Source organism: Hippoglossus stenolepis, chromosome 22 (genome assembly GCF_022539355.2).
Source record: "Hippoglossus stenolepis isolate QCI-W04-F060 chromosome 22, HSTE1.2, whole genome shotgun sequence".
NCBI lineage: Eukaryota > Metazoa > Chordata > Actinopteri > Pleuronectiformes > Pleuronectidae > Hippoglossus > Hippoglossus stenolepis.
In genome coordinates this window covers 3,938,630-3,964,110 of record NC_061504.1, presented here as the reverse complement: position 1 = coordinate 3,964,110, position 25,481 = coordinate 3,938,630, and the positions used below count along the sequence as shown (strand labels likewise).

Genomic DNA, 25,481 nt, shown 5'->3' with positions numbered 1-25,481 from the left:
AAGCAGGCAAAATACCCACACATGCAATTCCTGAGCCAGATTTCTGCTGCTCAGTTGGCGTTGTGTTTTCCCCGCTGAAAAGTCGGCGCAACGAGGGGCTGAAAAAACAGCGGATTCCTTCAAGAAAAGTAAGTTATTATCTGTGGTGTTGATCAGCTGAGTCTAGCAGGACTGTCTCCTCTATGGTTGCACTTATTCAGCTGCCGAGGGAGAATTTAATCACGTTAAATTTCAGCCAGTTGACACTAGATGAGCCAAATGGAATGACACTGCATGGCTCTTATGTCAAATTAAATTAAACCGCTCCTCGCTCAAAAACATTTCGATCGATGATGTAACAAACTATATATGGAAATAAGGTTGTCATTCATTTCCCAGTCGAACAACATTAAATCCCCCTCATCCTGCCTCGCGAGTATAGAATCGTTCGCACTGTTCATCGGCCCATTTTCTTTCTGGCACAATCCAATTTAATGACATATTTTAATTACAGATGACTGAGGATTTGAGCAAATGGAACAATGAGTTTAATCAGTAGAAAACAGACAATAGGCTACATGGTGGAACACGCTTAAAAAATATATATATAGTTTACCAACTTGATAAGTTGATTTGATTGGAAACACACGACTGAATCAAATTAAAGTTAACAAGTCAATATTCACACAACTGATAACTTGCAAAAACTACATTTTTTATGTTTTACCAAAGACTTTTGGGGAAGATGGTAGTTAACAATTTTCTTTTTTCCGTGAGGGTTAAATAAATAAAATCTTAAAAAACATTTGATTACATTGGGATTTGGAGTGTTGAAAGGTTCACTGACACCGAATGGGAATGTGTGCATGTGTGCATACCCACATTCTGAGCACACGGGGGATTTCTTCTTTCGCAGCTGCCCCCTTTTTGAAAGGAAATGACAAAAGGATTCGCCTCACACCTGTAGCTGCAGCCCTGTTGGGCAGCTGTTACTGAGGCAATAAACCATTCACAAGACACCTTTCAGAAAACAATAGAATCTCTTATCATCCATCACCTGCATCGTAAGATCAAAAACTAACTACATCACACCAGAAACAGGTCATTCCTCCGGACGTGTATTTGTTTAAACTGACGTCTGGTACTGATGGACGGAGAATTACGTGTATTAACAGCACAGCATCAACAAAAACACAACGCAACACAACTTTAAGCAACACAATATAACGTATAAAGTCAAGTGGAAAAGATAAAGCAAAATTAGCTGCAAGTACTGTGGTCCAAACACAAAGATAATGACGGGAACCTAAAGTACAAGCGCAATAAATAAAAAAGATTTTCAATAAATAAAATATATAGAAAATAAAATGTATGCAATAAGTATAACACAATACAAAAATACATGCAATATGTGCATAAGATGTGCAAAGTAAGTAAGTAGATAGACGATTTGTGTGCCGTGCAAATTAAACTAGTTAGATGATACTAGTTAGATATAAGAAGTAATGTATACACAAACTTCTAAAAGATTTTATATAATTATAATTTTTCATATATGTCCTTTAATGTGGTCATTGATACAGGTTTGAATATTAGTCTTACACTTTTTCACACTTCCTTTATGTCTCTTTAGAGCATATTTCACTACATAGTGACTCATCACCCTTTTATTTATTTAATTCACTTATGGTCAGTCAGACTTTTCTCTGCATGTGGACAGAAGGAGCCTGTTTCCTGGCTGAGGGAGGAGGAAGTGCCGGCGGACAGTGAAAGTATGACCTGGGTCAACAGGAAGCTGTTGAGCACTTTGCCTGGGGGGGGAACCTGACACATCTGCCGGGACACGCAGGCCCATGGAGGAGCCCTTTAATGTGGAAATGAAAAAAGGAGCGCACACCTTTTAAATTGCAAATGAGAAAATGCTCTCCTGGCTTTCGAGTGCAAAGTGTCAATTAAAGCCTCTATTAGTGACTTTACACTGAAGTTGAATGTGTGTCCTACCACAAGGCGAATGTTAACCTTCAATTTCAAGAATAATTTCAAAAGTACGATATTACACTTTGAAATCAAACACTTGAGAAACTTACCTGAGGCCCTGACTGTAAAGGATCTGTCACCTTCAGTTTTAAGCCTGGTCTCTGGAACAGTGACAAGAGCTCGGCCTGAGGATTTCAAAGGCAAAGGTTCATGTGGGATTAAAAGTTATAATATGATCAGGAGTCATGCAGTGCCTTAAAGGTAATCAACAAATTTGGTGAGATGTTACAAAGTACATTTGCTGTTCCATTATACCTCGGAGCTCAGCATTATCGACACCTGAGTCGGAAGTTGCAACTGAAACGCCCACTAATGTCCAATTACTGTCTGTGGACGTGTTATTTCAGTGTTAGTATGCGCAAAATGCCGCTGAGTGCGTTATTATGAACTGGTTTTACTAACAATGGCTTGCTGGATAACGTAAACATTGTGGGCCGAGCTCTGAGGTATAATGAAACACGGCACTAGTACCTTTTTCATGCTTTCCTTTTTTGGGATACTTCCCTTTCACATTACTTACTTACAAGTTCTTACTTACTTTGACTCAAGTAGAACAGTTAATGTGGCACTTTCACCTCTACTTGAGTACAATATTGTCTATATATTTGTACTTTTACTTACTTGTACTTTTCCACTGTTAACCATTCTGCAGAGCTTCTGTAATTGGACTGCATTATTTTTACACTTGTTGTAAAGTTCCTGTCAATTCACAATGAAAGTCTGTAACACACAACACACACACACACACACACACACAGTCTTGGATCAACCTAAAACTAATTTCAAATGTCTGATATCACACTTTGAAATCAGACACTCCCCCTCACTACAGTTGCAGGCTCCATCACTTGTGGACTGCATTTCCCAGGGTGCCTGTGTGGCCCCTCCCCCCCCACATACCTCTGCTGTGCGCTCACGCTGCTCGGTGGGGATCCTGCTCTGCACCAGTTGCCCCAAGTCGCGCGGAGCTCGGCAACAAAAAAAAAAAGTTCGTCCCCGGGAATGGGCACGTTTCAGAAGACCGCTTTTCTCTCACACCTCCACCCCACGACCAGGACCAGGGAGCGGATGTAAGGACCCGCTGTGGGTGATCGACACGCACCAGCACTTGGATCTTTTTTCTTTCTTTTTTTGGAGTGATTTTCTCACTTTGGATAAGTTGCGCTGCAGCTGAAGATAAAAAACCCCCTACAACAGGGCTGTTGGTGCGGCCACAACAGAAGATGTGTTCCTCCACGCAGCCTCGCGGGGCTGCGGGGCTCACCGTGGGGTTTCTCCTGGTGCTGGCACTACAGCGTGGATCCGCCGCGGACGCACGGACGTGTCCCCCTCCCTGCGCCTGTTTCGGGGAGCTGGTGGACTGCAGTCGGCTGAGACGGGGCCAGATCCCGCACACGATCCCGGAATGGACGGTTCAGCTGTGAGTCCAGTTACAGAGCCCCGTGTGTTCCTTATCACTGTCATGGATCCATGTGTTTTATTTTATCCGTTCGTCTATTTTATCATGCAGTCACACCTTTTGAGCTGGAAGAACAAATAGGCTCGGATCAGTGTTTTCCCTCAACGCGGAGGGGGATGATCAACATTCCTGTAGTAGTGGAAATGGAACGGGCTGAAAACCACACGGAGAATTGGGGTTTTCAGCAGGAAAACACTAGATAGACTTTGATTTGACTGGAGTTAACTTCTCTGCTTCGTCTGAAGTGACGAAAAGTCAGGAAAGTTCCCAGAAACCTGTGACAACCTCCCCCTGCCTCACTTTTCCCACTTGAGTCCTTAATCTAAAAGTCTTAATAGGTTTTGTTGATTGTGTTGGTTCTTGCAGTATCATTGAGAAGGCCAGCAGGGAAGCCCCTCGTGTTTTTGCACATCAATGTGCTATTGTAAGCCTCTCCAATACCTCTTTATTAAGGTGTTAATGGTTCTGAACCATCCCCCCCCCATGCAGGTATTCCACTGCAATCAGGCTTTGTGGAGTAAAAGTAGTTGTAGCACCAGCAGATACAAACTGTAACAGTAGTAATTGTGCTAGTGCTTGTCGTTGTTGTAGTAATTACAACGCTATTAGTGGTTCGTAAACTCCCAATTTCCTTCCAGGTTTCCCTTAGTTCACACGGTTGCCAACTTGGGGCCGTCCAAGATGTTCAGAATGGTTCGACAGAGTAGTTGTAGCGTTATTTTGCATTTAGAGTGATTGAAGTTTGTGTCTCAGTTTTGGTGCAGTCTTCAGATTTTCATTTCACAGACCTCTAGGCCTTCAAAGCCATAAAAGCATAAATCAGACGAAGTCCCTGCGCAGGAATTGGACTGTTTATGGAGTAATATCTCCATCACGGTCTGTTTGTCTGCTGGTCCCCGAATACCAAACACAACTTTAACAGCATGTTCTTCAGTGTGTTGTACTTTACAGATAATTATTCTCACTGAATTTTTATTGCCCTGCATTTAGCTGGAGCTTTTTATTGTCCCGTGTCAGACTGTAGTGCTGGATTCAGTGCCTGGTTAAAGCCGCTGCTTCGCTGTTGAGTTTAGTTTTTCTCTTTTCTAAAATGTGCTGCTCTGGAAACTTGACGTTGCCAGTGAAAACAGACCCAGCCTGAGCCTCATAACCAAGGCCAGCCCACCGAAAAAAAAAAGGTTCCACATGGGGGGAAAATTCTTTTCACTCTGGCATGCTAATTTACGAGTTGCTCTCCAGCACATCTTAAACCCCTCAAACCACCCGACCCTTTGTTTTCCAGCACCCCATTATTTCTGCTGAATTAGCAACCCCAGAGCCAGCGATGGTACTGATTAAGGAGGAGCGTGTAGGATTAGTTTGAAACAAACTCACAGAAAGAAAGAAAAAAGGGGAAGGAGAAAGTAGGAGGGAGGAAAAAAGAGAGGAGCATGAAGGAGTAGGATTAAGTCATGAGTGTCAGGGAAGCTGTTGAGGGAAAACTATTTGATGCCATCTCAACTTTTAGGGTTTAAGAATAAGGCATGGAAGTAGTACCAGGTTCAAAACAGTATGTGTACCAGGGGCAAAATCTTAAATGTTTAATAGATCAAGCACTTGGAGTCAGAGAATGACAACTGCTTCTTATAATGGTGATATATTGACTCCTTGATAGTTTGACAAATACCTTTAAGAGAAATTTGATTGTTTTTGTAGATTTAATACTTCATTTATTTGGCCAGGAAACGTTAATGCTCAGTGAAAATGGGATATATACGAGAGATGATATTGGGAATCTTTGGGATTCATGTTATAGTTAATGCTAATTTACGACAAGTTAGCTACTTACCTGACATTCTGGAGTTAACCACAAACTTAAGAAATTAACTTATTTCAAAACTGGAACATTAACTGTTCTGGATTCTCTTAAGAGTTCAAGTTTTGAGCAAAAAACACAATTATTTAAACAGGTAATGCTAATGCTAAATGAAAAAGATAAGAAAAGCACAAAAAGAGTTCGACAATATCCCAAAGTTTGGTGGTTTGCCTTTACATTAGCTACTTATCTGATGTGGTAATAGCTATGTCGTAAAGCTATATAGGAATGATAATACAAAAGTATTGTTCCTCCCTTCAACAATAATAAACAATTATTTTTCAGGGCAAAAACAACTTCTATGTATGTTTTTACCACCGTTTGTTCTTTGACATTTGCTTTGCTATTTTGGCAAACTTGCAGTGTATAGAATGCACATCTATCCACAAGGGTGTAAAGGCACCATACTTTTTTTCCCCCCTATGAAAAACATAAATGAAACTTAATTTTACATCCACTGTGTCCCACTGTTATCTCGTCTAAAGCATTGATGACAGCTCTAGTAGCCTGAAGAGTAGGTCATTCATTCACTTTTCAGCCTCTGATAAGAATGTTGTGCGGTACATTTTCACCAGAGCAGCAGATACAGGCTGAAGCCTGTACGCAGCCCTGTGTGTTATCTTGCTCTGTTCGCAGCCTGCTTTGTGAGGGAAGTGGAAGTGTCAGGCTACTCAGGGTTTATCTAGGGAGTATGATAGCACACCTTTCCCTTATGGCCCGTAGTGCTGGAACTACAACAACAACAACAACACACAGCTGCTTGGAAAGAGACGGATGAGGAAGTGGGGGGGTTTAGCGTTAGCAGGTTGAGTAAAACTCTGGTTGAGTGTTTCATCAGACTTTCCACCAAAGAACAAAAACAGGCCCCTGAAAATTCGACAGGGGTGTTTCAGATGTATGAAAGGCGTCCCTCTCGCTTTTCCTGGCATTGTGAATACATTACCAGTTGTTAGGTTCTTCCCCTCCTCCTCGAGCTCCTTGATGGATTCCAGATGAGGGAGGTGAGGAGGAGGGGTAGGGGAGGGTAAGGGGGTGTAAAAAAAAAGTGTCTGGCAACACAGCGTTGATGGCGCACAGCAGCGTCCATAGCTCCGCCACTTTATGGCACACACGGTTCAGTTTCTTGCCAGACTCCTTGGGCTGGTTTTCAGGCTTCTCGACAAAAACAGGCAGCGACGGCAAGAATCTCCCCCCCCAATGAGCTGGAGTCAGGATGGCTTCAGTCCAGTCAGAGACCAGGTTCCGTCAAGTAAGAGTCAGGCCCGGATCCAAAGGCGATTCAGACAAAAAGAAAACATTGACCAAAGCCGATCAAGAACCACGCAAGACTGAAACAGGCAATCAACAAACACAGCCCTCAAAAAATGTACAAAATGATCATCATCAACATTTCAACATCAAAGCACAAATAATGGCTAATCAATACATGGATAGTTTTGGTTTGAAAGTGGTGAATTTGGACCGAGCATTGGCCAGAACGGAAACCTCGACTCTGGCGCTTTTATCGACTTCCCTCGCCAGCATCCGGCCTCCTTTCATCGCAAAAGAATCTCGCCCCTCAATAACTTATCAGCTTGTCTGTTTTGGCTTCGCCTCTCAGCGGAGGCCTGGATATAAAGTGAGCTGTTTTGGCATGGCCGCGCTCTTCTGTGTTATGAAGAAGGGATGAAAAGCCAACACCAGGCCTTTAACTTGAAACCCCCCAAAATAGCCATTTTTGGGCTTGAATGGGAAAGGTTTGTTTTGGAACTTTTTTGTTGTTGATTTCAGATGTTAGTCACGCAGAATCAGTGCCTGGCTCTGATGTTTCTCAGAAGGACTTTGAAGAATAGCATTCTGAAAATGTTGTTTCAGAGGTTAGACCTGGAAATAAATGTAGTTTGAAACCAAAGTCTTTCCAAGTCGTAAAAACTTGTCATTCAACCAAAATAAGAGGCAGTTAAATTACTTTTTAAAGAGTTTATTAAAAGACCGAGGTACTGACATTGGACTTGCGTTTTCTGTTTTATGCGATAAATTGGTAATAAATCTTGCCCTTGCCTAGCATCATTTCATCATCATTATCGATCTTGCAACATTTCTCTAAACCTTGCGGTTTAATTACAGCAAATTGTCTTTGATCCACTTCCTGTCTTCACGGTGTCAAAGCACAATAACACAGAGAATTTGTGTGTAATTATGTTTGTTGTGTCGACCTAAATGGAACACTGCTTGGTGTATACTTTTCCTTTACTTTCTTTTTTTTTTTTCTTCTACAGGGACCTGAGCCATAACAAATTGCAGGTGCTTGACAGCAATTTGTTTTCCAGACTACAACATCTAAGTGAAATGTGAGTATGCTCTATGTTCTCCCAGTGCTTTCTAAAGTAAAGGCAGGATCCTAACAAACAGCTTCCACTGTCCTACATGTTACAAACCCATTTCTTTTTCTCATTGTCTACAGAAAGCTAAACCACAATGAGCTTGAGGCAATACCAGATTTGGGCCCTTACGCTTCAAACATCACAACGCTCATTCTGTAAGTAAACCACTTCTTAATTTTGATTAACACCTCTCTGGACTCTCCTGGGAGTCCTTGCCCGGCCTGGATGGTCTTCCTCTGCCAGGGCTGTCATTGCTGGTTAAAGTAGCGAACTGGGAAGTGGTTCCTCCCCCGTCATTCCCTCTAGAGAGCAACCCTTTTGGCCGAGCCGGTTCCCAGACAGGGTAGTCAGAGACATGGCAGCCGGCCCCAGACGGGTCACGTGTTGGAAGACAAATGCCATCAACAGAAATGGAAAAGATTTTTTTTTTTGTTGGCTTACACTGCCGTTGGCGTATTTTTAACCTTGAGGGAGTGACGTGATGCTGCATAGAGAGAAATCTGTCGTGTAAAAGGAATTAAGTCCAAATTTGGGGAGTTTTGATGCTGCAGGTTTAGAGGAAGGATTACATGGTTCCGTGTGGTCCTTTATGGGACTCAGAAAGTCAAAATGGCCCCACGGTTGTTTCTCTAAACACCTAAAAATTTGATAATACCTTGAGCTGTCACCTTAAAGAAGCCAAGAATTCAAATGTTTCTTTGTTCCAATGCTTGACTTGGCTGATATGTAAGAAAAACAATGTACTTGTCATATTACATTACAAATCAGTCTTTAACCAGAAGAGGCTTTGGAACACTGTTGTCCAATACGTGCCTTAAGAACAACACCAGATATTAGTGTGTGAAACCTCAACAATTTTGTTTGTTTTCTGTGGCGTGCCTCTCCAAAACCGAGCAATGTGAAGCTATTGTGGAAGAATGTATCCGTCTCCTGGCTGGATGAGGTGTACTCCTCATCAAGCCCTGACACGACGCTCCCCAGCAGCCGCGGGGCCTGCAGCCTTCAGTCGCTGGCAATTTGTTTGCACACTTAGCACAGGACTGTCACCTCCAGCTACAAGTGTCATCAGAGGAAGATAAGCTGGATGACACTGTTTTAGCCAAGCGTTTTACACCTTTGCTGTCACATTTCACTGCGTGTTTCGAGGCGTACCTCTGCGAGTTATCCTGCTGCACCTTATTTGTTCCAAAACACCTCGCGGGGAAATGGTTAGAAAGAGGTCAAACACTCGTCTGTCACAACTACTATTTGTAGTTCAGTAGTGCAGGGTCCATTTCTTCTATTTGATTTGAGGATCCTGTTCGGTTTGGTTTACCAAAAGTTGTTTTGTCAATGTTTACTTGACTTTAACCCACTCCAGACAGTGACTTTTAATAAGTGCAGAACATTAGTCACAGAGTAACTTGAAACACAGAGCACATAAACTACTTCTATTAAATGATAATGCTCAGTAAAAAAGAAGCATAGGAAATGCTCATTTTCGTCAAAATCTCCATTCAGGGCAAAATACTACACCATGTTACCTTTGAACCAAAGCCACTGACCACAATTGGAAGTTGTGGGATAATAGTAAATATACAAATACAGTCTGCAGTGTGGGTTAATAAAATGGGTTACACAGAAATTGCGGCCTACTTGCTCTACTAGCAAACATCAATTCAATTTTATTTGTATAGCGCCAAATCATAATATACATTATCTCAAGGCACTTAACATTGAAGGTCAAGACCTTACATTTTGTTTATAGAGAAACCCAACAGTTCCCACAAAGAACATTAGCCACAATTAACTTTGTGGCGCAGTAGAAGCACCTGAGTGCACTTAAATAACTTTTTGCTTATTTTTTTAGATTAATATATATGTCATTTAAGGTGACATGTTATATATTTGTTATATGTTGTTTCAATTAACTGTTTAATCGAGATTCGTGTGAGGTACAGGATGATATAAAATGCAGACACTGGCTTATTTAAAAATAGAAGTAGAGTAAATTGAGCTATTTAACAGTTCTCAGCTGGTGAAGTCAGGTACAAACTGTTTCAAAAAGCTCTCTGGAGCCGAAGATGGAGAAGAAAGTGAAATTCACACTTGCTCTCACTCACACTGCTGGTGTTGGCCGCCGCTGCCGTCTTTCCTCAGATTAAGCGACGTAGTGAGATTTTTCTCTCCTGTGGAACATTTTTTCCAGCATTTCTCTCCCTCCTTCAGTTTCTCCGAGCTGGGAGGGTAGTAAAGGAGAAAAAAAGACCTCGGGGTATCGAATACCACTTATTCAAACAGTCAGTCAGACATAGCGGCAGCTCTCTCCGACTTCTTTGACCTCGCAGCTCCGAGTAAAAACAAACGGCAATAACCCTGCAGCTGGTAGTAATTGAGTCGTGATCATCTTAATTAATTGAACAATTTCCCAGGAATTTATAGAGGGGGTAAACCCCACCGCTGCTAAATCCCTCCGCCTGTGTTCAGGGGGGTTGAACAAATGACCTGGAGATTCCAGGTCTGATTAGATATAGGAGGATGTAAACCTCTCGGTATGTCCATGGAAATTGGGACCTTGTGGAAGATGAGAAATACAAACCCAAACAGTAGCAATTATAGTTATTATGCATGACATTTAATAATGAATACAGCGTGTGTTCAAAAGACAAACTATTGCTGCAGGTGAGGAATCTTGTTATTATTTGCTGGGTAGTTTTATCGTTTATTCCTTCACTCTATAAAAATCTTTTTTTGATTTCCAGAAACCCTAAGGTGTACAATGACATACAAAAGAGAAAGACAGAACCTGGAAGCAGCAAACCTTTCGCATTTTTTTGCTTAATAATATATCAAAGCTAGCCCTAATTTATCGTCAATCCATTTATCGATTAGTTGTTTAAGTCTTAACGCCAAGCTTATGACACCCATTAACATTTGTCTGTTCTTTAGAGAAGAACCTGGTAGTTAGTACAACCAGGAATGGCTGGTCAGACATAGAATAGAGCGCCACCTACAGATACATTGTGTGATTAACAGGTAATCTCTGAGAGCTACTGTGCAGACTTGCACTTACTCGCAAAGAAGAATGCACACTAATAAAAAGGACAAATTTTAACGCAAATGCATTTTTGAACCTCAAATAACCTGCATCAACATGCGCTTTTAAGTATTGTAGGCAAACAGAAATGCGTCTGAAGAGCGTCTACAGCTCAATTGTGTGTAGAGTTCCTCCAGTTCACACGTGCATCCGATCTGTGCTTCTCTCCAATCCAACGAGTTAATCGACGTGATGAGATGATCAACCATTAGAGTGAGATATGTGCAGGGTTTAATATGGCGTCTCAACAGCAAACGCAGCCCTGGTTTTCATTACAGGCGCCACTGCATAGAGGGGGGAGTCATCAGATGGCTTCTCAAAACTCTGTTCTTTTTCCAATAGGAAATACCACACACACGGACGCACCACCGCACATATGCATGCGCACACACACACACACACACTATGAGCGAGACGGTTTTAGAAAAAGCCACTTTCCATTTAAAGAACTTCGCCCATTAAAAGAATTAGTTGCTGCTCAGTGGACAACAACAACAACAAACGACACCAAACTGGATTCTGGGATTTTATTTAACAACGTAACTTTTCACTGTATAAATGTGGTCAGTTTGATGGTGGTGTAGAGGCAGCTGGCAGGTACGTGCTTGTGTGAAACCATCATCATGTCGGTGTAATAAAAAAAAAAAATGCTTCATCTGCACTTATTACACTGTTATGGACTCAAGGTCTTTGAAAATTTGAACAGAAAACACTTGCAGATGAAGAGTTAAGTCGTGTTTTTTTCCTGTCGATGTTGAAAACCATCCAACCAGAGCGTTATACGGACTTTTTATGCAGACGAGACATTTTCTATGGTTGCGATCCCATTGGCCCGAGCAGCGTTCCTTCAGTCTCCCTCAGCCACTCGCCTCAGTTTAACGAGAACATATTTCATCAATGCCTCTGGCTGTTATTGACACTTGCCTGGCCCTCTATCGACTCCCACTGACAGCGGCAGAGCCCCGCGGCCACAGTTGTAATGGCTCCATAATCACGTTATCTGATGGCAAACTGGATGAACAAATTTGAAGTGTGCGTAATTAAAGTGCACAATGCGGGGATTGTTTGTGTGTGGACAAGACAAGAGGAGGACTCACGGAGGGGACGTGCAGATGTCCAGATGAGATGAGGGACAAAGGAGGGACAGTAGGGTTCGCCATGTGCAGGCCGAGCTTTTGCAACTGTCCGGCCATGCAGTTACACACAGTTTACCGAGCCCTATAGAAGATATTTCTTAAAGGAAAATAAGTAATTTATCTGAGGGAGTTACTTCTGATACCCTCCAGCAGACAAACTTCAGGGTCAGTCTCCTCGTTCTAGGCAGGAAGTGCACACCAGCCCCCTCTCTCTCTCTCTCTCTCTCCCTGTGGCTCCACTTTCCCCCCTGAGAGAAACTGGAAAGACTGGTTCTTTCTCACCGGGCGGCCCTCCTTCTCTCAGCGACCAGTCAGGGGAACATGAAAACTGAGATACAGGTGGTGTGCAGCGCTTTTGTTCGGGACCTGGAGGCCGTGGTGTGCGGAAAGCCCTCTGCAAATCTCCACACAAAAGCGCTGCCTGTGCCGGTTTTATTGGAGACGACGAGCCGATGTATTTTTTCGGAACAATATTTTAGTGTATGTCACGTTTTAGGCCGGTGAAAACACCTGTATGGTGAACAAACATGGGGGTTCTGGCCTCATCCTTGAACAGACATGCCAACTGGACTGATCTTACACCAAACTCCTTGTACTAAAATACGAATTTAATCCAGCTATGATTTGATTACATTTTTAAAGATTATGTTATAAAATCCCAAGTTTGACACTTGTGTAGCTTCTGCCCCCACCTCCACTCTGCCAGCCCCCCCCCGCCTACTGTCTGTCGCTGGCACGGCACCAAGTTTGACTCGAGCCCCGCGTACAGAGACATGCTCTGGCGGGTTTTATTCCAGCGTTGCCCCACAGTCTGCAGCCCGCCCTCCATTTTGGGTCTGTGTTTAATGGTGAATCTCGTCTTGTGTCAGACGATTACCTAAACGTGCTGCACTCTCCAGATGGGGAATCTTGTTTCTGTATAAAATGGACTGTATACACCAGCAGTCAGCACATGTGGAAAACTGACTCTGGGTGTTAACGGCACGGTGTTTGGAATCAGTGAGACATCTTGATTTCACAGCAGTGCGGTGCCACGCTGTCTCTGCCTCAGGTGGACGCAGGGAATATAAAATCTGAGATCAAGATGAGACTCACCGGTAGTGTTGGTAACATGATACAAACATACAAGCACTTATTTCTATATGATATACACAAATCCTTTTCCTAATCATTTTTCTGGAAAAAAATTGTCATTTTTTTACTATAACACTAATTTGGACCTGTATTTTTCTTTTTTATCTTAATGTTATGAAAACAAGGTGTAAGTCATGGATTCACTCCAGAATTTCAAATTACATGGAATTCATGGCCAGAGCTGCATCAAATATTTAAATTTTCACTTAATCTGCGGTTTTCTAGTTTGGTCAATAAAATGTCAATAGAAAAGAAAGAAAGAAACTAATTTGTTCTAATAGCTTTGTTTTGAGCAGTCAACCCAAATATAGTATAAATTTATTAGTATGGAAGTAAAACAGCGGTAAACTGAAAACATGCTGAAACATGGGAATGTTTGGTAAATTTGCCTGAGAAATTAATGAATCAATTATCGAACTAGTAGATTTTTGTTGTTTAAAGAATCTCCTCAGCTCTGTTCATGACAGCTGCCACTCTCCTTACTCAGCCGGCACCGTGACTGACAGATTCCAACAATTAAATATTAATGACACCACATCCCAAATTAAACCTGCATTATAAAACCTGTCGACACTGTTTGTTTTCATGTGCCGTTGGAAAATGAATCAGAAAAACTAACACAGTTCTGGTCAGTAAGGTGTAGCTGGGGGGGGGGGGCTGCAACCATCGGCATGAATACTGAAAACGAGGTCTGTAGTCTGGTGCATTGGAGGGAATTCCTGCCTCCCCCTCCCTCACGCTCTCACTCTCTCTCTACGGCCGAGTCTCATACACAAAGAGGGCACTGTACAAACTCTGTTTATAACTAAGCAGTCCCTGCACTGCAATTTAGGAGGCGTGCAGCTCAGGAAATTGCTGGCCTCTGCCGAGGCATGCTTTCACTGAGGGAATGGTATTCATCAGCCAAGTAATTGGCAGGTTACCTTTTTAAATACCTTGTTAGTAATTACCTTATAAACAAAATAACACATTTCTAAACCAAAGATTGTTTGGACTTTGTGTGAAGAGCAGCGGCACTGATCATAACGAACAATTTGTGAAATATGCTCCTAGCCTCAGCAGAAAAAAAAGGAACTATGACACAGCTTCGCATTGGGTGGTATTTTTTTGATTCGCAAGCGCGTGAGAGTTCGTCTTTTTTTAATACCGCCGGCTAATTGAGGGACTTGACTGTTTGCGTATCTGGAAACATGAAACTGGTGCGCGCCACTAGTCAAATACACAGTATTTTTGTCATTTATTGGAGCGATGCTGTCTGTGTTTTCAGAGCAAACAACAGGATCACCAGGATCTCTGTGGAGCAGCTCCGGCCCTTCCTCGCTCTGGAAACGCTCGACCTCAGCTACAACAACATTGTGGATATAAAGGCCAGCTCCTTCCCCGCTCTGCCCCTCAAGAACCTGTGAGTGTCAACATCTCTGTTTGGGCCTGATGTTTGTGCCTTTTCTGTTTGGTTCTTTATGTGCGTGAAGGAGAATGGAGAACAGAACATTCCCAATCAGTCATTGGAATCATGTGCAGGACTCCACAACACACCAGTACTTTTATAAATTGTTAATACACATCGAACCATCATCAGAGAAATATTTGATCTCTTTGGAAACCATTGCTTTATTTCCAATAGTTACTCAAACTGAAGTGCAGTTTTTATTCTGTCTATAAGTTTTTAAATCAACCTCACACCTGAATGTTTCTCTCTCAGGTTCCTCAACAACAATCGTGTCTCCTCTCTGGAGACGGGCTGTTTCACCAACCTGTCCAGCAGCCTGCAAGTCCTCCGGCTCAACCGCAATCGCCTCTCCTCCATCCCAGCCAAGATCTTCCAGCTGCCCAACCTCCAGCATCTGTAAGCTCGCTGCGTTCGCGCATTTTCATTTCAAGCCAGGACCATTTCAAAAGAAACAATTATTTGGTGCATTTTGTGCCGTAATTCAGATTCTTTACGAGTGCAGCAGGACTTCAAAATGAAACTACACGATGAGGATTTATGCTCTGAATAGTAATGACGGGTTTATGAAGTTATTAAACAAGTTTTTATTATGGGATAGACATTGTGGCTTTGAAAGCTGATGACATATTTTGCGAAATCACTAGAGTGGCACCATTGTGGCAGACTTGAATTAAGGTTTTTAAGATGGTCTGTTGCTGATTTGCTTGTGCAACTTATGCAGTATTCAAATGTTATCGTAAAATTTTTTACATTTGTACGTTTTCAAATTTACTACAAAGCATCTCCGTAAACTTCCTCATTTGACTTCTCCTCCCTCGTGCCCTGACCCTGAGTGTTTACTGTGTGCGTTTCAGGGACCTGAGCAGGAACCGGGTTCGCAGGGTGGAGGGCCTGACGTTCCACGGTCTGCATGCTCTCAGCTCCCTCAAGATGCAGAGGAACGGCCTCAGTCGCCTGATGGACGGAGCCTTCTGGGGCCTCAGCAACATGGAAGTCCTGTAAGGATATTTAGAAACGATGTGCATCAGGTTGCTGCTTCTTCCAAATCTGGTATAAAGCCTCATTTTGTACGTGTGGGCCTGCAGGCAGCTGGACTACAACAACCTGACGGAGGTGAGCAAGGGCTGGCTGTACGGCCTGCTGACTCTGCAGCAGCTCCACCTCGGCCACAACGCCATCAGCAGGATCCGACCTGACGCCTGGGAGTTCTGCCAGAAACTCAGCGAGCTGTGAGTCCACCTATTTTTTTTTTTCTCCCCCTTCGCCGGCGCCCTCTTTCTTTCTTCTCTCCCCTCCTTCTTGTTATTCCCACCTCACTTTCCATTCACATCCTGAACTCCCAACACTTTTCGGTCGCCCTCTCCTCCTCTCTGGCACTCCCGGCTGCCCTTTCTCACACTCCAGTTCCTCCCGTCACCAATCCCCACGTCCACACACACACACAAACACACACAGACAAAACAGTGTCTCTTATGCTCGGCCAGTCAGTGCCAACATTAAAGCACTGCCAAAATATTACACACCCGTTTGCCTCCTTTCTGCTCTGCTGTCACTTGAGCCAAAACATCGGCCTCCGGAAGTCCCACTTATTCTTTCCCATTGGAAATTTCATTATTATTTGCGGTTCTCTTCCATTGTAAAACAAAAAAAAGACATAGCGCTCAGACTCGATTTCCCACCCATCTACAAACATTCCTTTGAACAGATTGAATTCCCTTTGTTGTGGCCGTTGTTTACAGCAGCGGTCGGCTCAGCGCTTGCGGTGTCTGGAGCGTGTTTCACGGATAGGTTGTTGTTCTTTTCCCCTCGCGTCGCTCGCTCTTATCACGTCAACCTGAGCGTAAACAAGCCGCCCACGAGGCAGGGAGCGGGTCCAGCTATCTGATGGGTCCCCATCTGAGTTTACTTTAAAAAAAAACACTCAGAATAGTTTGTTTCAGGATTTCGGTTTTGTTTGAAAATGCGATTTTTCTCAAACCCAAAAAAAGAAAGGTTATCATGAAATTAAATCTCGATCAGACATTGTAGGTAACAGTCTTGACGTAGAATTTTTTTGGGGGGTTTCCAGACAGTTTGGTGATTTCATTAAAAAAAAAAAAAAATTCCTTGCAAACACTCTTCCAATAGAGGAAGGACAACAATCTGTTTCACAACATTTAACCAGAATTTGGATACAGTCAAGTTCTCCGAAGGCAAATGGCGGGTGATGTCTTCAGAGGACGATGCCGGAGGAGGTGTGAGAAATTCAGCGCTGGTGATTCTCGTGTGTGTTTGGGAGTTTTCCAGGCCTCCAGGCTTCCAGGGCACCGTTCTCATGTTGTTGCGTTGTCTGTATCTGTTCCACAGCAACCTCTCCTCCAACCATCTGTCCAGGCTGGAGGAGTCCAGCTTCGTCGGCCTCAGCCTGCTGGACGAGCTCCACATCGGAAACAACCGCGTGAGCTTCATCGCAGATGGAGCTTTCCGTGGCCTCTCCAACCTGCAGGCGCTGTAAGTGAAATTCAATGGGTTTTTTTGAACACCTCATTCTTTAGAAGCATGAAGGGCCTGTGTCCAACACTGGGAGGTGAAATGAACACGTTGATGGGAGCATTAACTGGTGTTCGCAAATTCTCCACTAAACTGAGGAGATTTTCCGCAGTTTCTCCACTCAGCTAACTCTTTGTGTGAACGCAAATGCCGGACTGAGAGCCTCCGGACTTTCTGCCGATCTCAATGTGAGGACCCAGCAGGGGATCCCCGACTGGATTCACTGAGTGTGTGATCTCCGCAACATGATCTCCGCAGCAGAATTGATACGTTACGTCCTCTGTCTCTGCACCCCCCACCCCCTCACCGGAATTCTGCTGAGAATTTGTTGCTGTTGTGAACGCGTCTGAGCGGAGAACATCATGGGCTTTGTACATGTGTGATTGTCAAACTGCTGTAAAAGTCGGGGACCCAGTTCTCCAGAGCTCCTCTGCAGGACACGTCTGAAAACGACTCCAGTCAGTACATACGCTGCTTTAGAGGAAACATAATACCACTGTGCACATTGATGGGTTACCCTAAAATACACAATCTAATAATAAGCTGACCAAAATACCAAACATAAAAAAACATACCAAACTGTTCATTTGAAGCTTTTGCGGAGCGAGCTTTTTGCCGTCAGGGTTCCAGCATTACAACATGAACATCAAATGTACGTTTAAATCCATTAGTGCTCCGCAGGCCGCTGGGTCGCCCCTCCCAGCCTCTTTAAACCCACCTTCAACATCCATCCTCTGCCTGAGTGGAAATATCCTGCCTGATTTGTTTTGGGGATGTGAAATAGATTAGTGTGTGTTGAGGTCTCTCCACACACATAAAAAAACCCCCTCTGCTACACAACCCCGACCTCAACAACCCCCCCACCCCCAACTCTCCCCTTACTCCGCCCAAGCCACCCTACACACACACACACACACACACACACACACACACACACATGCTCACCCATCCCCCCCCCTTTCCCACAGAGGGGCTTCAGAACATTTCCCCTGGTTGGGATTGTTTTAACTGGAACCAAATGTGAGCTGTGCTGCTGAGGTCACCGTAGGGCAGGTGTGCAGCTAGGTGGACACGGACTGCCTCAGGGCTCCTAACCTGCCACCCCAACCCCCACCCCCCCACATTTACATACACCCTTCCCCAATCTCCATCGGCCATAGCCAGGCATGCCGAGGAGGAAAATAACAGTTGGAAAGCATTACACCAGCTTAAGGATCTAAGCAAGCAATTTCTCTGGGGGAATATTTTGGCTTTTTTCTTTATTCCGACACAGAATTTGTAGTTGATAGTGTATTTTTCTTCAAGCGGTGAGCAGAATAAATGTGAAGATATTTTGCCCTGATGCCCACAGGAAGAAATCTATAGCAATAAATCTATAGCAGACATGACCTGCGGGTAAAGTCTGGTGAACTGGATACAGAGTTTACCAGCAGTTTGGCTTTCACACAGCGAGAGGTTCTTTGCACAGACACGTTCACAACAGCAACAAAAGGAGGAGGATGTGCAGAGTTCAGTGCACGTCTGAAAGCAGCTTATGAGGCAATGGTCTCACGTACACAAATGTTGCAGTGGCGAACCTGTGCGAGGTGAGGAGGAGGATAAAACATTCGCTTCCTGTGGCAATGCAAATCGCAGCGTGGCTTTGCAGGGAGTTTGACCCGCAAGGTTTGCATGGCATTTGCGTATGTATGACCATGCTTCAATACACAGAGAGTTTTCTGTACCCACATTAGTAGAAAGTAAACTGACTTAATTAACAAGCTAACGTTCGCCGGTTGTACCCGCTGCTCCTACAATTAAACTGAGCCTCAATAAAACATAAGGGATTTCTTCAATATAACAGTTTGCACCAGACTCGTCTTTACATAGAGAAAATAATGCTTTTTTTCATAGATAATACTAATTTCAGATGTATGATGTATTTAATGGTGGATGGAAGATCTGTGGTAAAATTCCCATTTAGAGTAACCCACATACATGTTTGACTTGCACGCTGAGTATATTTATCCCAACAAAAAATAAGTTCAAAAATGCAGCACACATGTTGTATTGCCTTACAACTTCCTTGTAAAACGTTTTTTTCTTCCATGCAATAGAGTTGCAGACTTTTAGAAGTGCCGCAAAGGCCGGGAAGGAACTTCCTGTGAGGCATGGAACCGCCTTGAATATAATTTTAAAGTCTCAAACATTTTCCCCCTCTCGCAAAAAACGTAAAGCCGCATAAAGTTTTATTAACATCGCGAGCGCAGTTGTTGTTTGGGTGTGGATTCTTTACAGTGCGGTCTCTCTTTGTTTCCTCTGAAAGGGACCTTCAAAATAATGAAATCTCCTGGACCATCGAGGACATGAATGGGCCCTTCTCTGCTTTGGACAATCTGAAAAAACTGTGAGTTCACATCCACCGTCATGTTTGACTTAATGCAACACGTGAACATAATAAAAGGTCGGGGAGAGAAATAAAGTTTGAAACTGATGCAACGACGTTTGTCCCTCTTCTCAGGTTTCTGCAGGGGAACCAGATCCGCTCGGTGACCAAGAAGTCTTTCTCAGGCCTGGACGCGCTGCAGCACCTGTGAGTCCACCTCGTGTTTCACTGATTGTTCCCAAAAGTCGGAGCTGTAAACTAAGCAGGGTGAATCACACCGAGACACAGGGGCTGTTTGTTAGAGCCGTGCACCCAAACTGTCTTCTCCCAGTCCTCCGCTTTGATGTGGAATCAAGGGAAAAACTCTTGCCATTAGTATCTTTACATGTGTGCCAGACTATATCGATCACCAAGTCGCGAGGAGTGTGTGTGTGTGTGTGTGTGTGTGTGTGTGTGTGTGTGTGTGTGTGTGTGTGAGCGTGTGTACAACAGCTGCATTTGATTCTAATTAGAGTTTTTCCCAGCCGTTGCCAGAGCTCAAAGCAGCCCAGAGTCGGGCCTCTCTTGATTAACGCAGCAAACTGCTGCCCAGACTTTTATTGTTCTGGAGCGCAGGCCTTCTTTTTCTTCTTTCAATTGAAGTTTTTGTAGCCTTCACTCCGTACGGCTGATGTTGGCAAAAAAAAAAAGAAAAGCTGCGTCCATTCCCCCCGAGGATCTTATCCAGTCCTAATTCCTTTTTTCTCTTCTCCTCCACAGAGATTTGAGTAATAACGCGATCATGTCCATTCAAGCGAACGCCTTCTCGCAGATGAAGAACCTGCAGGAGCTGTAAGTGTGATCATGTTCAAGGACGGTTTAGGTTAGAGCTTTTGTTTTGATGTGGGACAGAACACCAGGTGAAAGTCATTATGGTCTGCTGGGAAAGTGGGCACCGAACAGAACGCACTGCAGTGTTAATGGGAGCGGGTTCATTTTCCTTTGTCTCCCTTCCACTGAGGGAGAGTTTACAGCAACAAGCTATGTGAGGGAATCTTTACTCTCAAAACGATTCTGACTCAGGCTACATCCACACGACTACGTTTCTGTATGGAAAAGCATCAACTCTGCCACATATATGCTGTTCACACTACTCCTGAGGTTTAGAGCCGCTAAAACCCAGAAGTTTGGAAAGGCTGCTGGCCCCGTTTTAGTTTCAAAACTCTGAAGCAGCATTTTGTCTGGACGGGCAGAAACAGATGTTTGGAAAGGATGATGTAGACACTCACTTGCATTTGCCGATTGGGTCTTTTCAGGAAAACAACCAGAATTCGCCTCAACTTCCACTAAAGAAGGCTACATGGATAGTCGATTACAAGTGTTGTTGACTCTGATGTCTTTGCCAACAACTGCTGTGAAGTTAAATTCTACATTTTATAATGATACAACTGCTTACATGCTTAGGAGACCAACTATAATTTGAGCAATCATGCCCAGTGTACACGAGTGGTCACGTGATATGTGTTTTATTATGGAAAATGCAGTTTTCAAACTAAAACGTTGCAGTACGGATGTAGCCTCTAGGGATTTTTTTTTTTTTTTTTACATACATATATAAATAATTACGTGCATATAGTATCTGAGGGGATTGTGACTCGTGTTAAGACTGTGTGGGATGTCTCTAATTTGTATTTCACAATTTCTATTACAAAATGTTTTTATAAAGTCTATTACCTTTCTGTATCAGCCTCAGCTGATTTAATGGGAGAAATTCACAAAATCTAATTAACGCATGACAGGATTAGTCTGGATATGGTTTTGCATTTATCAAACTCTCCTGTGTTGACCCCTCTGTCGTCCACGTTCGAGTTACATTTTAACTTCCCAAACCGTGCGAAATATCACAGCCAACTCTTTGGAATAATCCTGCCGCAGTGTGAATTGAACGTTTCTGGTATCTCCTCCCCTGGGCAGGCGTCTGAACACCTCCAGCCTGCTGTGCGACTGCCAGCTGAAGTGGCTTCCCATCTGGGTGGCAGAGCAAACCTTCCTGCCCTGCGTCAACGCCAGCTGCGCCCACCCGCAAATGCTGAAGGGCAGGAGCGTGTTTGCCGTCAGCCAGGACGAGTTTGTGTGTGGTGAGTGATGCATTCCCTCGGTGGAACTCTACTTTACACACACATATATACTGTAATGCCTCAGAAACAGACATTATTCCAAGTCAATTTTTTCCATTTACAAACTGACCCAGATTGTTCAGAATTTTCCTCCCTGACTCCTGGAGGAACTAATGAGCCTCATGAGGGAAACATTATGGAAATTTACTAAGTGTTCAGCTGTCCTGCTGACTCTTACATAGAGCTAACTAGAAAATAATTCACCCCAGTTCTGCCAACGACCTGAACACATTGAAAGACGATTTTAAATGCTTCCTCTTGTTTTTCGCAGATGATTTCCCAAAGCCTCAGATCACCGTTCAGCCGGAGACCCAGTCAGCCCTCAAGGGCACCAACGTGACATTCATCTGCTCGGCGGCCAGCTCCAGCGACTCCCCCATGACCTTCGCCTGGAAGAAAGACAATGAGGTCCTGAACGACGCAGAGATCCACAACCAGGCCCACCTGCGAGTGCAAGGAGGATCAGGGGGCGAGACGGAAGTGACGGAGTATACAACCACCCTGCAGCTCCGTACCGTGGAGTTCTCCAGCGAGGGAAAATACCAGTGCATCATCTCCAACCACTTTGGATCGTCGTACTCCACCAAGGCCCGGCTCACTGTCAACAGTAAGCTTGGTTGGGAGAATCCAACTTTTTTGGCATATGTCTTTATCTCAAAAGGTCCTTACAGTGCCTGTCAAAGTCTTCTATGATTCTTAAATGATCTTTTCTATTGCCAGTGTTGCCGTCCTTCACCAAGATGCCCATGGACTTGAGCATTCGTGCTGGAGCGACAGCCAGACTGGAATGTGCCGCTGTGGGTCACCCTTCCCCTCAGATCGCCTGGCAGAAAGACGGCGGTACTGATTTTCCTGCCGCACGGGAACGCCGCATGCACGTCATGCCGGAGGATGACGTCTTTTTCATCGTGGATGTCAAGACGGAGGATATCGGCGTTTACAGCTGCACAGCTCAGAACACGGCGGGAGCCATTTCTGCAAACGCTACACTTACCGTTCTAGGTGAGAAACACGGCTTTCATAGCAGATTCTACAAAGGACTGAATGAAGATTAAATAAACCTCTATGCTCAAGATTCTTGTCATGCTCATCTATTTTTTGTTGCTTCTTTCCCTCTGACAGAAACACCCTCCTTCCTGCGGCCGCTCATGGATCGCACTGTGGCCAAGGGCGAAACCGCCGTCCTCCAGTGCATTGCCGGCGGCAGCCCTCCCCCGAGGTTGAACTGGACCAAAGACGACAGCCCCTTGGTGGTGACAGAGCGCCACTTTTTTGCCGCCGCCAACCAGCTCCTCATCATCGTGGACGCAGCAGAGGCTGACGTGGGGAAGTACACCTGCGAGATGTCAAATGCGCTGGGCACAGAGAGGGGCAACGTTCGACTGGCAGTCATATCGAACCCCAACTGCGACACCGGCGTGCAGGGAGGCATGGGGGTCGGCGCCGTGGGCGGGGCCGGCTCGGACGACGATGGCTGGACCACAGTGGGAATCGTAATCATAGCGGTGGTGTGCTGCGTGGTGGGCACTTCGCTAGTTTGGGTGGTCATCATCTACCACACCCGACGACGGAACGAGGACTGCAGCGTCACCAACACAGGTGAGGTCACGATGCCTTTTTGTGACAGTCGTTCTGTTATCTATACAAATGAAAGCCTTTGATATAATTGGATGCCTTTCTCCTCCAGATGAGACCAACCTGCCTGCAGACATTCCCAGTTACCTGTCCTCTCAGGGCACGCTGGCTGACCGACAGGACGGCTACATCCCGTCAGAGAGCGGCAGCAGTCATCAGTACATGCCGTCGTCCCTCAGTGGCTTCTACCTGCAGCAGAAAGACATGAACGGTAAACACCTGCCCTTTCTCTTCTTTGTCCTTAGGCTGAATCCTGCTGCAGCATCACATTATTTATACATCAAACTGTCCTTTCACCCATACAGGTCTTTGTCAGCTGGACACTGGAAGTGAAGCGGACTTGGAGGCAGCCCTCGATCCTCTGCTCTGCCACTATCAAGGACCAATAGGCTCGTTGCTTCGCAGAGACAACATTTACTCCACTGACCCGTCAGAGGGCTTCACAGGTCTGTACAGGTCGTTTTGCTGAATGAAACATGTTCCCTCGATAATTATTCTACTGTTAATGATGAACATCTGACGGAAATTGTCTCTCATTTTGTAAAGGGACTAATGAGTTTCTGTTTTTTTTGCTGTCAGGCTGTTCCATCGACCAAAGGCCTGCATGCATTGACGCTTACAGCAGTAGCCTGCCCAGTTCTAAAAGGAGGGACTACTTCCTGTCTGAGCATTTTGACGTCTGCTCCTCGACGGTCCTGATGCAGCTCCCCAGTGCCGGTCTCCATCACGGCCCCCCCCACCAGCCGAGCGACCGCCGACCATCCGCGGAGGAGGAAGATGTGAACGACTACGGCCGACCTCACGAGTGCCTCTCACCCTGCAACACCTTCATGGGTAGGTCTTGAGTTAATCCGTTTTCAAAACTTCAAAACTTTTTATCCGTGCTTTGGTTTGACTTCTTCTTGCACATCTCTCATCCAGGAACATTTGGGAAAGCTCCCTGGAGGCCTCAGCAGGACCTGTACACGGGCTGCGGCCCGCCATCAGCGACACATAATGCAATGACGCCACATGAGAACCCTTACACGGCACCTGACGTCGATTCAGACCACGAAGAGAGCAGTCTCACCAGGGACTCGTCGTCAGAGCACGGCAGCAGCGTTTACGAACATCCGTTTGACTGCAGCAGGACTGATCCCTTGCCACAGCGCAGAACGAGCACTTAGCGGAGTGATGCTCCTGCTGGATCTTGTTTTTCATGAAGAGGACGACCAAAAAAAACTCGAAAATGAATTTTCTACCTCACTGAACGGACACTTTTGCAATAAGGACTCCTCAAATGTGCAAAGAGTGAATGTAACGGACGATTTCCTGTTCCTACAGAAAAAGAACCAGGAACATATTAACAGCTGTTCTTTAAGGACACTGTTTAATGACATAGATGAATATATACATTTTTTATATAAAGTTTATTATATTTTGTAAATTGTACATAAACAGATTCCATTATTTTTGCTTACCTTTTGTGTATGAGTATTTTGCGCCCTGCCTATTCAGTTATTCCAGCTTTGAATGAAGCAATGTTTTGCACATGTGTAAACAATAAAAACACCTTAATGTGTGCTGCTACATTCACCTCAGTGCCCCCGAGTCTTCAGTGATGTTACTGTCAGGATCATGCAGGAGATGTGTTAGTAACTGGTGATGTGGGCTAAACTCTGAACAGAGCCAGAGACAGTACAGGTCTGGCATCAGTCTACCCAGCCCTGGTGAAATGTCCTCTGGACTTTCATAAGCAGTGTTGTAAGGAACCTATTTCATATTACTATTGCTAGTTGAGTTTTTTCTATCAAGTAAGGCAAATAATTTGGCACTGAAATGCTAATTATACACAGGATTCTGGGTCATCGTTGCTCACAGCAAGCTCATCTCACACATGCTCACCTACAGTCAGACCACTACACACATCAAGTGTATCAGTCTTTCTTAACCACAACAATCTGCTAATGATCAACAAATAGTCTTGTCATCATTGCGAGGCGCAAAATCGCAATCCAACTTTCTCTCCTGTGTGATCTCTCAGTGCTGGAAGGAGAAGAACTCACAAAGAAAATCGCTTGGAACTGATTAAAGTTTTTTCGCAAACAAAAGGGAACAAAGAAAAAACTCATTTTTAAACAGTTATGTGAATTCCGCTGGAAGCTAGTTATGTCCGATGGTACCTGGACCTGTCTTCTCCGGGGTTTACTGTGACGTGGATTGTTCCTCAAATTATCTACCAAATGAATAATTACACACATTAAGGACAGAAGACAATTATTTCCACTATTAGTAATATTTTTCCACTAACGTTACGAGTATCATGTC

At 44.3% G+C, this 25,481-nt stretch overlaps 1 protein-coding gene across 1 annotated transcript; it reads left to right on the top strand.

Annotated features, from left to right (window-relative positions):
- Window positions 1-2,927: 2,927 nt before the first annotated feature.
- lrig3 (leucine-rich repeats and immunoglobulin-like domains 3) lies at window positions 2,928-24,749 on the top strand. The gene is made up of 19 exons (XM_035147804.2): window positions 2,928-3,436; window positions 7,589-7,660; window positions 7,774-7,848; window positions 14,307-14,441; window positions 14,742-14,885; window positions 15,344-15,487; window positions 15,575-15,718; window positions 16,836-16,979; window positions 19,324-19,404; window positions 19,519-19,590; window positions 20,143-20,214; window positions 21,337-21,500; window positions 21,811-22,146; window positions 22,260-22,541; window positions 22,662-23,138; window positions 23,227-23,385; window positions 23,480-23,620; window positions 23,754-24,008; window positions 24,096-24,749. The coding sequence occupies exons 1-19, from the start codon at window positions 3,240-3,242 to the stop codon at window positions 24,338-24,340; spliced, it is 3,339 nt and encodes a 1,112-aa protein (XP_035003695.1). The 5' UTR covers window positions 2,928-3,239; the 3' UTR covers window positions 24,341-24,749.
- The last annotated feature ends 732 nt before the right edge of the window (window positions 24,750-25,481 follow it).